Consider the following 13,712-nt stretch of genomic DNA (forward strand, 5'->3'; position numbering starts at 1 on the left):
CAGAAGCCCTCTAAGCCTCGCGGGCACTACAGCCTAGGTAAAACAGCCTAGATGTGAAAACACTTTTCTTTCTTTCTTTTTTTTTTTTTGCTTTTTGGGTCACACCTGGCATTGTACAGGGGTTACTCCTGGCTCATGCACTCAGGAATTACTCCTGGCGGTTCTCAGGGGACCATATGGGATGCTGGGAATAGAATCTGAGTCGACCACGTGCAAGGCAAATGCCCTACCCGCTGTGCTCCAGCCCCGTGAAAACACTCTTCACATCTACACTGTGAAAAGTGTAGATGGTAAAGAGGATGAGGGCAGAACTTTTTGTGGGGATTTAATGGTATGCTTATGATTAGCTCGATGTAAAATTTTGATACACTTCTGCTATTATTATTAGCATTTAAAATTAGTTCATTAAGGCAAAAGAGTCAAAAGTGCATTTTACAAGAAATTATTCCACATTGTTTTAGCACTATGGGACAGAGTGAGAGAGGGGGAGGGGGAGAGAGAGGGAGACAAAGAAAGGAAGAGAAGGAGGGAGGGAGAGCGGGGGAGAGAGAGAAAGGGAAAGAGGGAGAGAGGGAGGGAGAGAAGGAAGGGAGAGAGGGAGATAGAGGGAGAGAGGGAGGGAGAGAGAGAGGGGAGGGAGGGAGAGAGAGAGGGAGAGAGAGGGAAGGAGAAAGAGGGAGAGAAAGGGAGAGAGGGAGTGGGAAAGAGGGAGAGAGGGAAAGAGAGAAGGAGAGGGAAAGAGAGGGAGAAGAGGGAGGGACAGAGGAAGAGAGAGAGGGAGAGGGGGAGGGAAACAGGGAGATAAGGGAGGGAGAGAGAGAACATGGGTTAACCCCTGGCACCACAAGGTCCCCTGGGCATCTCCAGGTGCAGTGCCGGCAGTGCCTGGCGTTCCCCGCATCCAGAGCTCAGTAGCACTGTATTCTCAGGTCCTGGCACTGACCCGCCGCCTGGCTGGCTCCGAGTCCCTGGGCAGGGCTGACAGCGCCCCTGAACTTCTCCTGGGAGCCACGCCCCCCCACTGAGAGAAGGTGCCAGGAGCCAGGTGCCCTGCTGCAGGAGAGGCTGAGTGGGCGCCCCACAGACAAGCCCGGCCCTGGGCAGTCACATCAGGCCTGGCCCGGCACCTGGCCCGCAGTCTCTGACCCCCTGCCACACACGGCTGAGGAAGGTCCTTCGGAGGAAAAGATAACATCCCTGTGTGACAGAACTGTAGACAATTAAGTAGAAAATCTGCACAATTACTTACTAAAATTAAGCGTAGTTAGGGAATTGAAAAAAATAATCCCTAAAGACCCTTCTACACTGCTGGTGGGAATGCCGACTGGTTCAGCCCTTCTGGAAAACAATATGGACGATTCTCAAAAAGTTAGAAATTGAGCTCCCATTTGACCCAGCAATACCACTGCTGGGAATATATCCCAGAGAGGCAAAAGAGTATAATCGAAATGGCATATGCACATGTATGTTCATCGCAGCACTGTTTACAATAGCCAGAATCTGGAAAAAACCCGAATGCCCTAGAACGGATGACTGGTTGAGGAAACTTTGGTACATCTATACAATGGAATACTATGCAGCTGTTAGAAAAAAGGAGGTCACAAATTTTTTATTTAAGTGGATCGGCATGAAAAGTTTCATGCTAAGTGAAATGAGTCAGAAAGAGAGAGACAGACATAGAAAGATTGCACTCATCTATGACATATAGAATAACAGAGTGGGAGACTAACACCCAAGAATTGTAGAAACAACTACCAGGAGGTTGACTCCATGGCTAGGGGGCTGGCCTCACATTCTGGGGAAAGGGCAACTCAGAGAAGGGATCACCAACTATAATGTAGTCGAAGGCCATGTGGGAGAAGGGAGTTGCGGGCTGAATGAGGGCTTGAGACTGAGCACAGTGGCCACTCAACACCTTTATTGCAAGCCACAATAGCTAATTAGAGGGAGAGAACAGAAGGGAATGCCCTGCCACAGTGACAGGGTGGGGTGGGGGGAGATGGGATTGGGGAGGATGGGAGGGATGCTGGGTTTACTGGTGGTGGAGTATGGGCACTGGTGAAGGGATGGGTTCCTGAACTTTGTATGGGGGAAGCATAAGCACAGATGTGTATAAATCCGTAACTGTACCCTCATGGTGATTCATTAATTAAAAATAAATAAATTTATTATAAAAAAATAATCCCTAAAATTAAATTTTTTAAGAAATTTAACATAAAAGTCAATGCATGTGGTAAAACCATTTTCCTGAAGGTTTCTTCCGTATTTTAGGTAGTCAATATCCTGAATCTTTCTAACTGTTTTGTATTAATACAAGCTAGAGAAATAAGTCACTCAGAAAAGTTGGGTCAAAAGGACTTGCTTAGTCCAAAATGTTTAAGCAAAGAAATTATTGGGATCTGAATTAGGATAACTGGCGTCAGTGGCCCTCCATTCCCAACGGACCCTTGCTTGGAATACAGGACTCCGTCTCCATGTTAGCAGGTGCGAAATCTGCCCGCCACCTTAACTTTCCCATCTGCTCTGTCCTCTGGGCGCGGCCAGTTTCTGCCTGAACAGGCCTGGCCCTCCGACTCCCCACCCGACTCCATCCCCACTGCTTCATTACAGCTTAGGCTCTCACCGACTTCTGCCTAAAGTTACGGAATCACTGAAGTCATAAAATCCCAACTAGCTTCTTAAGTCTCTCTGCTCTGGTCCACACTATATTCACCATGGTCAAATTAAATACCCTAAAACTCTACTTCTGCTGTTCCTACAAAACCCTCCGCCTGGTGCAGAAGCAGACACGGAGGGCAGGGGCCCCGCTGCTCTGGGGGACGCATGAGAGGCTGACTGGGGGTCCACCGGACACCCGCCACGCCTCAGAAAGCCGCTGATCCTAACTTAAAAGAAGCCATGACCCCAGGCATTGTTCTTATTTCTTGAGTGCAGCTCGTTAGAACTGATACCTGAAACAAATTATTTAAAGGATTTCTTTAAAATGGGAGGGAGCCTACCTGGTAGAGGCAGGCTGCTGTTCCAAGGAAAAATGCAACGACGTAATTAAAATCCTCACCATCACTCTGTGAAAACAAAATAAAAGCATTATTATTTTTTTCAGTAGATGCCCACTTCCGAAAAGAACCCACCGGAATGGGGTGTGACAGTTTCGTGCACAGTCAGTATTTTTACAAGCTGATATCAGGAAGCTCTCCAGCATCCTATCATGGAACCAAGGTGGGCGAGAGTGGGCAAGGGTGGGGGCTGCAGCGCGCCCCAAGGCTGCTCTTCCACTCGGCCCATCCTGCACAGGGGAAGAGGAGCGCCAATGGGAAAATGCTTCTCCTCACTGTGGGAAATCTCCTTTTAACTGGAGAAACCGCATAAAAATGCACACCACCTTAGCTGCCTAAAAGGTCGCTAGGATCACACTTAAGGTCACTGTGGACTCGAATATCGACAAATATCCAGAAAGTGCCTCACTGAACTGTCTAATAAAATCTGATATGATAAAAAAATGAAAAGCTACTGTCCACTAGAGTGTGCTAAATCCCAAGGAAAACAGCCGCAAACTATCTTAGAAAAACTGCCTACCAGTAGGAAAAGAGACACATCTTTCTTTTGAAAAGAATCTAATGAAAACATTTAACAGTGTTTTCCCATTCTTTTTTGACTCTTCTTAAATACCTTTATACTTCTTTTAATGTTTTGTCTAGTTTTTTAATTTGTATCAAGCAGAACATAAAATCCAGGCAGGATTATTAAATTTCTTTTTTCTAAGAAAGAACATTAAATTTGGCCCTTATGTTAGAAAAAAACCTCTTTATATACCGAAAATTTCTACAAGTTATGGGAGTGTCTCTCATGACTACATTTTCATAAAGTAATAAAAGAAGAAAAATCCTCACCCCACTTATTATTGGAAAATAAAACAGACTGCCAGGCGGAGGACCCGGGGCTTTATATCCTGGTAAGAGAATCTTAAAATAGAACCAGTCATCTGTCTGGGCACTTGGGCCAGAACCCCAGAGGCAGGGAAGGTCAATACAAAACCTTTAATCTACTTTGATCACTCTAAGACTTTAAATAAGATCTGCTAATTGTTTTCTCTTCAGTCATTATTTTTCAGATAGGCCATCCTCTAATTATGAAAGTTTCATCTTCATCTAAGACTAATTCAGTCTGGTTTTTTCTTTTGTCCTTTTTAAAAATAATTTTTCTAGTTATAAAAGTTCATCTTCATTTACTTCATGAATTCTGTAGAGCTTGTAAAACAAAGTCCCTGCTGTACTATTGCTCTGGCCCCAAGAGCTGTTTCTTGAGAGAGACCTGGCTTCAGTTTATTTCAATTTGTTTGAATACATAAATTTTTATTTTTTATTGTAGAGTCTGGATGACCTAACTTTTGCAACTGCAGAGAACAGTAATTAACACACAATAAATACTGAAAACACAGTCACTAACTTCTCTTTCCCTAAGAGAAGTCGATATCATTCACAAATAATCAGTAATGTATAAACCTCCAGGTTCATTGGCCTTACCATCTCATTTTGACTTATACTTATTTTTACTTTATATTTTTCTTCATAAAAGAAGTTAATATTTGCATAAAATGATGCACATACTAAGAACTCAAAAATATCCAGTAAGTCTAGGTAAGCTTTGAAAACCCTCTCAAGAATGCTCTTTTCCCTTTTAGCTGACTGTATACTGTGATTTACAGCAAGGTAGAAAACGCTTCATTTTCTAATTGTAGATTAGAAATTTAGGGCTGGAGCGATAGCACAGGGGTAGGGTGTTCGCCTTGCACGTCGCTGACCGGGGTTCAATTCCTTCGGCCCTCTTGGAGAGCCTGGCAAGCTACTGAGAGTATCGTGCTTGCATGGCAGAGCCTGGCAAGCTACCCATTCAATATGCCAAAAACGGTAACAATAAGTCTCACAAAGAAATATTACTAGTGCCTGCTTGAGCAAATTGATGAGCAACAGGATGACTGTGACTGACTGACTGTGAGATCAGAAATTTATAAAAACTGCCTTCCAGTCAATATTCACTTAGTACTTATGGGTGAGTGATTGTAGGGTGTTTGCCCTGCACGTGGCTGACCCGGATTAGATCCCCGGCATCCCATATGGTACCTAAGCACTGCCAGGAGTAATTCCTGAGTGCAGAGCCAGGAGCAGTCCCTGAGCATCATCGGGTATGACCCCAAAACAAACAAAGCAAACCCAAAACACTGGTAGGCTATACCATATTTATGGGCTGAGAGATGACACGCAGGTGAGGGAAACCAGGGCCAGGGCTCAGGGAGGGGTCAGTGTGGGAGCAGAAGCCGGACAGAGGAAAGGAGCAGCACTGCTCAGGGATACGTGGTGCAGGGCGGGAGCCCGTCGGGGACCCTGCATGGTGCCAGGGCAGGAGGCTGTTGGGGACCTCGCATGGTGCCAGGGCAGGAGCCCAGCCGGGACCCCGCATGGAAAGGGGAAGCTCCACCGGTTGAGCCATCTCCTCAACCCCAAAAGAAACATTTAATATATTCACCTTTAGGAAATGCTAGAGCATTTGGTTAAGAAAACCAACAAAGGAAAAGAATATTTATTTTTGGAATAAGAGGTAAGAGGATGAAGAGGTGAGCAGAGCTCCATATAATAACTGTACAATGTGTTCAGATGACACTATTAAATGCAATAATTCATCAACATTAACATAATCTTACGGGAGAAAAGAACACAAAATCATACCATGGATAATGTGTATGTATGCATGTAGATGTGTTTATGCATCAATATGTATATTCATCTCTTTATATACATATGTACATATGTATCAGTGACATGTGGTACATTATTATATGAATGAATATGGTATATGTAATACATATATAATACAGAGAAAACTTGGGGATGATTTTTATCAGATTCTTTACAGATTTCCCAAAATTCTTTAACAATGAGCACAGAATCAGAAAAACTATGCTTTTTTTTTTCTACTCCTGAAAGAGCAACATTGCAATAAATAACACTAAATAAATAAGCCTCCATTGTGCTTTAATGTCACTGTCACTGTCATCCTGTTGTTCATCGATTTGTTCGAGCAGGCACCAGTAACGTATCTACTGTGAGACTTGTTGTTACTGTTTTTGGCATATTGAATATGCCACGAGTAGCTTGCCAGGATCTGCCGTGCGGGCACGATACTCTGGGTAGCTTGTCGGGCTCTCCGAGAGGGGCGGAGGAATCGAACACAGGTTGGCCTTGTGCAAGGCAAAGGCCCTACCTGCTGTGCTACAGCTCCAGCAGAGCCAGAGCAGTAGTACAGCGGGTAGGGCATTTGCCTTGCATGCGGCTGACCAGGGTTCGATCCCCCACATCCCATATGTTCCCCCAAGCACCGCTAGGAGTAATTCCTGAGCGCAGAGCCAGGAGTAACCCCTGAGCATCACTGAGTGTAACAAAAAAAAAAAAAAAAGAAAGAAAGAAAATCTTGTGCTTTAGTGTTTAACATTTATTTTAAAGGTATTCAAAGTCTATGGTAAATAAAGAACTCAAGCAAGCGGCTTATATTTGCTTTGTAGATGCCATTACAATGCCAGAATCAGAGTTTTAGAATGTTCATTCATCTAGCAGAATAGGACAGTGAGACCCAAGAAGGTAAAGAAACCTATTCCAAGACCACAGTTAGTCACTATTGGGTGGGACCCAGGCAATCTGATTCCAGGTTAGCGTTTCCACTGCAGTATCAAAAGACTCGATTTTTCCTAATCCACCATATGCAAATTACCTCTAGTTTGGCATAAGTCTAATTAAAATCATTGCTTCTAGGTTGATTCTTAAAAGAACACATGCAATATAAACCAAAGGAGATAAAAAAATTTATGCATTTATGAGGTGCCAATTCACAATAAGCTTATTAACATCTTTAAACTCAGAACAAAGTTAGAAAAATGAGTGAAAATAATCTAATTTGCACATTACTGTGCATGCAAAATCAAATTTGCCAACTTAAAAAAAATCATACTCATTGTAAACCTCCCTAATCTAAACTTAGATTAAAAAGAAATTTTAGTGCTATATATTTTAAATAAATTCTTTGCTATCAACCAAAGAGGCAGTTATTACTCTAGAAAAAAATGAACTGTGCTGAATCTTCAAACAACATTCACAATATACAAGAATGTTGATTCATGCCAGTTCTCAAATTTATACATGCCTCAGGCTTCCAGTGAAATAACTGAACGGAAATGTGGCAGTCATTTTTGTAGCACTCAAAAAGAATATTAAATTATGAATATTCAAAAAGAATGAACTTAGGAAATATACTACACATCTTCAACTAAATCTAAAACAATAATTCCCAAAGAGATTCCTCACTTTAAGTCAAGTTTAGAGAAATCCTGCAGCCGGTGCCCTAGTCTGGACACGTCAGCGCCAGCACCTAAACATCTCCTTGCAGATGTTTAATCAAAACATTAAAAGGTTTAAGGGGCATGTCCTGGAATTTGCACTCAAGTGTACAGAACAAACACTTCAAAAAGACCCACTTTTACTAACGAAATATTATCTACAGCTACTCGGAGATTATTCCTGTCCGACCTGAAGAGAAAGCTGAGTTTATATTCAGCTCAGTGACTTCTAGTAAGAATGAAAAGAGTCTTAGTTCCAGTACAAGATGTGGCCGCTGATAAAAGAGACTCTATGGAGAGAAAGTGTGAGACCTCAGGCCACCAATTTTGTACATACCATCTTTCAGTTTAGTTCAGCTATAAAGCCTGGATTTGTTAAAAATTAACCTACTTTGTAGGAATTTGTAGCCCTAAAATCTTGATGTTTTTCACAATGCCTCTATTCTGACATTTTCCCCTCCTTTTGCCTATTGTCCTTTCCATCTTTTAAACAAGGAATCCTTAAAAAGCAGATATTTCCAGTGCTACTGAAGTGCTCCCTCATTTACAAAACAAGAAATTCCAAGCACAAGTGACTCACCATATATTTTTCTCTGCATGTTGAAGTAAAATCCCCAATCACTGTATCACTGTCACTGTCATCCCATTGTTCATTGATTTGCTTGGGCAGTCACCAGTAACGTCTCCATTCATCCCTGTCGAGTGCTAAGTGGACCCTGATGGCGTGTTGGGGGCTCTTTCAGGATCAGGGGAATGAGGACCGTCATTGTTACTGTTTTTGGCATACTGAATACGCCACGAGTAGCTTGCCAGGCTCTGCCTTTGAGGGCCAGATACTCTTGGTAGCTTGCTGGGCTTTCCGAGAGGGATGGAGGCTTTTGGGGCATCCTCTAATCGCCTTTACAGGTGTTCCCAGTCTACTGAATGTAAGCCTTTGGTCGACTGGCATGTTGTAACGATCTGCACACTGACAAACACGCACCTGCCTGCATCTCTGGGCAGCACCTGGGACATCTGCAGCCTCAGGTTGATCTCCTTGAGGTTGTCGGAGTGCGCCCGGAGGTTGATGAGCAGCTGGCAGAGCAGGACCCTATTGAGGAGGGTCTGTGCCAGGCTGAACACCTGCGACAAGTCCCAGGTCACCCGGTGGCTGGTTGACAGCACCCCACAGTGGATGAGCCACTGCACGCACTGGCTCTATGTCCGACAGCGCTGCGACTCAGCCAGGCCGGGGGAGGTTCTCCATGCCCCGCCAGTGCCATTCTGTCAGAATCTTGCAAAACAGCCGGCGATGTCCATCAGGGATCACGCGCAGAGTTACAGCAGAGATCACATGTAGAGTTCCATGCCTGGTGTGCTGAGCCGCGCGTTGTGTAAGGCGAGATGGTGAGCCAGGTTTGGGAGAGCGCGAGGGGTTTGGGCGGTGGTGGCGGCACCATCCTGCCTCCAATCAAATACGGTGTGGTAATTATGGACAATGAGTAGGGAGTGTCTTATGATGCGGTTTAGGAATATGTTCACTCATACACGAAGCTCGGCCCGAACGTGTGGAAAGTGGCCTGAAATGTGGTGGTGGCTGGGTTCCGGAGGTTTTCAGCTTCTGGGCTGGGTCCCTTGGAGTGGGGAGGGCTCTCACTCGCCCCCCCTCTGGGCACCTCGAGTGAACACAGCCTGGCTCGAAGTCCGGTGGCATGGTTATGGGGGCCTCATTTTATGCTCCCTTCCGGGAGAAGCAGCCATGAGTTATTGGAAAATCCCCAATAACTGGAGCAATGGGAATCTGGTTTTGGTGATCTGACCAAAGCTGATTCTCACTGAGGCGGGAGATCAGGATTCACTGGGCTCCCTTTTAGAACCACCTGCCGGTGACAAACTATCCGTGAGCACCATTCTCCCCAATGCTGTGCTCTGCTGTCACCGGGCTCCCTCCGCCGCAGCCCCCTCAGGTGGCCCAAGGACGAAGAGGAGAATGCTGCTAAGCGTACAAGAGCAGGCGCAGCTGCATCCCAGGGCCAGTACCGTTTCCTGAACTGGAAGAACAGAAACTCTGCTGGATAAAGCTCAGCCAGCACCAGAGTGACAGAGAAAGGCTTTCAGGTCAGACCAGCAGGAAGACATCATCTGCCAAGGTACAAGGACTCAGCTCCTCGACGGATGCCTAACTACTAATAAAAAGACCGCTCTGATTTTTCTCCTGCTCGTCACTTACCCCTTTTGTTTCTTTCACACACAACCCCGCCCTCACCAGTTTGAAAGAATAATTTAAAACAAACACAGGCTTTGACATTTCTAAGGAAAATGTGTATTCTTAAGAGGGAGAAAGCTGTAAAACCCCAGGGAAAATACTCAGGCTCCTTGTGGCTCTTTTTTTTTTTTTGCTTTTTGGGTCATACCCGGTGATGCACAGGGGTTACTCCTGGCTCATGTACTCAGGAATTACTCCTGGAGATGCTCAGGGGATGATATGGGATACTGGAAATCAAACCCGGGTCTGCTGCGTGCAAGGCAAACGCCCTACCCGCTGTGCTATTGCTCCAGCCCCCTCGTGGCATTTTCCCTGTTGTTTCTGTAGTGCTGGGGGTGGGAACAGGGTCTCTCACAAGGCACCAGCAGCTGTTCCCTCACTGGGCCGAGCCTCAGCTCTCCTGAGGCTCCTCTTGTCCCCCCAGTATTTTCTTTATGATGCCAATATTGTTATTGCAAAAATCTACTTAAGTTAATTTAACAAAAGTTGCCTTTTTTCCCTGCTTACATAACACTTGCTAGTATTTAACTACTTATAATCTGAGAAAGTAATAGAACGATATGGCACAAAGAGTAAAAACTGGCTGAGGCCCTAACTCAGCAGTAGAACACTCGCCCTGCGTGTGAGGCCTGTGTTTGCTCTCCAGCACGGCCAAAAAGAAAAGTGACACTTACAAGTGCATTGGCAAGTCTCACTCCCATTCCTGTCCAATTCCCACCATATTTAATCTCTTTTTTTCTTTTCTTTTTTTTTTTTGCTTTTTGGGTTACACCCGGTGATGCACAGGGGTCACTCTTGGCTTCTGTACTCAGGAATTACTCCTGGCAGTGCTCAGGGGACCATATGGGATGCTGGAATTGAACCCGGGTCGGCCGCGTTCAAGACACACGCCCTACCCGCTGTGCTATTGCTCCAGCCCCTTTAATCTCTTTTTCTAAAAAAAAAAAAATCTTGTTTAACTTATCTTTCCAAAGTTTCTCTATGCAAACATATGACAATTACAACATTATCTTTTCTAGAACATCTTAGGAGAGGGTAGGTGGGTGAGAGAGGTACTGATGGGAGCAAGGCTGAAGATGGCCTCTCATGGCTTTCTCCAAATGGTCCAAGTTTGATCAGAGAGAGATACAGCTCAAAGGCTGGAGCAAACACTTGGTGTGCATGAGACAAAGTTCAAATCTCAGCACCGCCTGACCTCTGACACTACTGGGTGTGGCCCCGATGGCACCAAGTGTAAGCAGCACAACATCGCCAAGTCATGGTGCAAAGACCATCACACCCACACGGCCAGGCTGACTGCCTGGAGCAGCCCTGTCCTCCCAGCACAGCCGCGGAGACCCCCGGCATCAATAAAAATAAATGAGCCACATTCTCAGAGGGCACAAAACTGTACACCTGGCCTCCCAATGAATCAGATTAGCAAATTCAGGTCCCATTTGAGCTGGCACCCTGAGCTTCCCAGGGACTCCCGTAGAGAGTACAGACAGTCTGTCAGAGATGGTCCCTCCCTCAGCCTGGGCAGAGGCGCCCTAACTTCTGCTGGAGTCAGCCTGAGAGGATAAACATAGAGCCCACAGAGCAACCCTCCTTTCCTGTTCCCTGTTCTAATGGTGTGTGCGTGGGCTGGTTTGTGTGTGTGTGTGTGTGTGTGTGTGTGTGTGTGTGTGTGTGTGTGTGCGCATTATCTCTGAGCGCTGTGTCCCCCAGAGGAAACTGAATGGTGCTGGGATTCCCACACACCCGCCCTCCTGCTCGGGTTCCTCTGCAGTTAACATCCTGCATTACTGTGCCTCAGACACGCCTGCTATGACAGGAGCAGGCAGGAGAGTTTCACCTTCCTAAGAGTATCAAGTATCCACCCTTCCCCCCACACCCAGGCAACCACTCACCGCTCTATAGTTTTGTCTTTTACCCAGATTACACAGTTGGAATTATATGGCATGTTATTTTTTCAGACTGCTGTCTTCTTAGGCAGCATGATCGGAAGGCTCAGTCATGTTTCTGTGGTCTGGTGGGCCACTTCCTCCTCCTACCAAGCAATGCTCCATTGTATGGATTGCCGGTTCATGCTTATCCAATCACCTTTTGAAGATCTATTAGTTGCTTTCAAACTTTTAAAATTACAAATAAAGTTGCCATAGTGTCCTGAGCAGGGTTCTATGTGGGTGTGAGTTATCTAACTATGAGAGCAAGCATGCCTCGGGACGTGATTGCTAGATGACAGCTCTGTTTTGCTCTGTGAGAAATGGCCCCACTGGCTTGCAAAGCGACTGCACCATCTTTGCATACTTAACAATTTTTTTTTTTTTGCTTTTTGGGTCACACCCAGCGATGCTCAGGGGTTGGTTACTCCTGGTTTTGCACTCAGGAATTACTCCTGGCAGTGGTTGGGGGACCATATGGGATGCCGGGGATTGAACCCGAGTCGGCCACGTGCAAGGCAAACGCCCTACCCAATGTGCTATCGCTCCGGCCCCAACAGTTTGGTTTTTTGCCACACTAGATTTTTCCCTTGTTTTTTCCCCATTTTGGTGGTGGCCACATTGGGTGGTGCTCACGGGCAACTTCTGGCTCTGTTCTCAGAAGTGACCCTTGGCAGTGCTTGGGGGACCACATGTGGTGCCAGGAATCAACCTAGGGGGAGTGGCACACCAAGAAAAAAAAAATATATATATATATATATTTTTTTTGCTTTTTGGGTCACACCCAGCGATGCTCAGGGGTTACTCCTGGCTCATGCACTCAGGAATTACTTCTGGCAGTGCTCAGGGGACCATATGGGATACTGGGAATCAAACCTGGATCGGTCACATGCAAGGCAAATGCCCTACCCGTTGTGCTATAGCTCCAGCTCCTTATGTTATATTCTTAAGTACCTATTTTTGGGGTATCAATTATAAATAGTTTTATTTTAGTTTCAAATTTCAGTTATGTGTGTGTATACATGTGTGTATACACACACACACACACACACAGTGGTATTTTTGGATATCATGACCTTACTATACTTATCAGTTCTAGGAGTTTGTCATTTTGGGATTTTCTACATAGATAACTATGAAATCTGTGAATAAAGGTAACTATATTCCTCCTGCACACTATGTACACCTGTTTTGTTTTTGTGGCACACCTGGCTGTGCTTGGGCTTTGCTCCTGGCTCTGTACTCAGAGATCACTTCTGCTGGGAACCCTATGGGTACTCTATTGAGTGTTGGGTATTAAACTGCTCAGACGCAGGTAAGGCAAACACCTGCTATGCTCTCTCCAGCCCCCATACCTTTTGTTTGTTTTCTCCAGTTGCAATAACTAGATCTTGCAGTATAATGCTAAAAGGAATGGGGAGAGGGAACTTCAGGGCATCCTTAAGGTCCCTAACCTTACTGTGAAAGCATCAACTTTCTCAAGTATTATGTTATAGGGTTTCTGCAAAGCTGTTTATTTAGTTGAGAAAATTCCCCCTTTATTCCTAATTTGCTGCAAATTTCATCCCACTCGAGCAAATTGATGACCAATGGGACAACAGTGCTATAGTGCGATAGTGTTTGGATTTTGTCTCTGCATCTACTGATATGATCATACTTTTCTTCCTTAGTCTATTGGTGTAATGGATTACATTTAGTTTTGAATGCTGAACCAGCCGTGCATATCTGAAATAAATCCCAATTGGTGTACATATGATTGGATTCAATTTCCCAATATTCTGCTGAGAACTTTTGCATCATTGTTCATGAGATACTAGCCTGTAATGTCTTTTTAAAACGTAAATAGGCTGAGAAATCTCAGAACTGTAAAGGAAGTTACATCGAAGTGGTATTAGTTTAATTAGGTAATTATGCTTCTTGCTTCTGAAATCTACAAAACCCTGACTGCAGTGAGGCACAGACACTATTGATCCAAGGGAGACCATAAAACACGTGAGGAATCATAGCTGGCATTAGTCATGCACAGCAGCTCAGAAACATGAAAAGCTCTAGTTGCCAGCAGCTTCCCTAGTCCTGGAGCTGTGACTCAAGAGGCGGCAAGGCCCAGCCCAGAAAGTGGAGGGACAGGATACAACTGAGCACTTGACACAATTGATTTCTT

The 13,712-nt window shown here is 45.1% G+C and overlaps 1 protein-coding gene across 1 annotated transcript in view; it reads right to left on the reverse strand.

The window, feature by feature from the left end:
• The window catches only part of SEC22A (SEC22 homolog A, vesicle trafficking protein), a 65,935-nt gene that overhangs the window by 17,966 nt on the left and 34,257 nt on the right, over window positions 1-13,712 (reverse strand). The window contains exon 5 of the mRNA XM_004606670.2: window positions 3,000-3,065. Within this exon, the coding sequence (XP_004606727.1) occupies window positions 3,000-3,065 (66 nt within the window). The remainder of the gene's footprint in view (window positions 1-2,999; window positions 3,066-13,712) is intronic.

The sequence above is a fragment of the Sorex araneus genome, chromosome 2 (genome assembly GCF_027595985.1).
Source record: "Sorex araneus isolate mSorAra2 chromosome 2, mSorAra2.pri, whole genome shotgun sequence".
Lineage (NCBI taxonomy): Eukaryota > Metazoa > Chordata > Mammalia > Eulipotyphla > Soricidae > Sorex > Sorex araneus.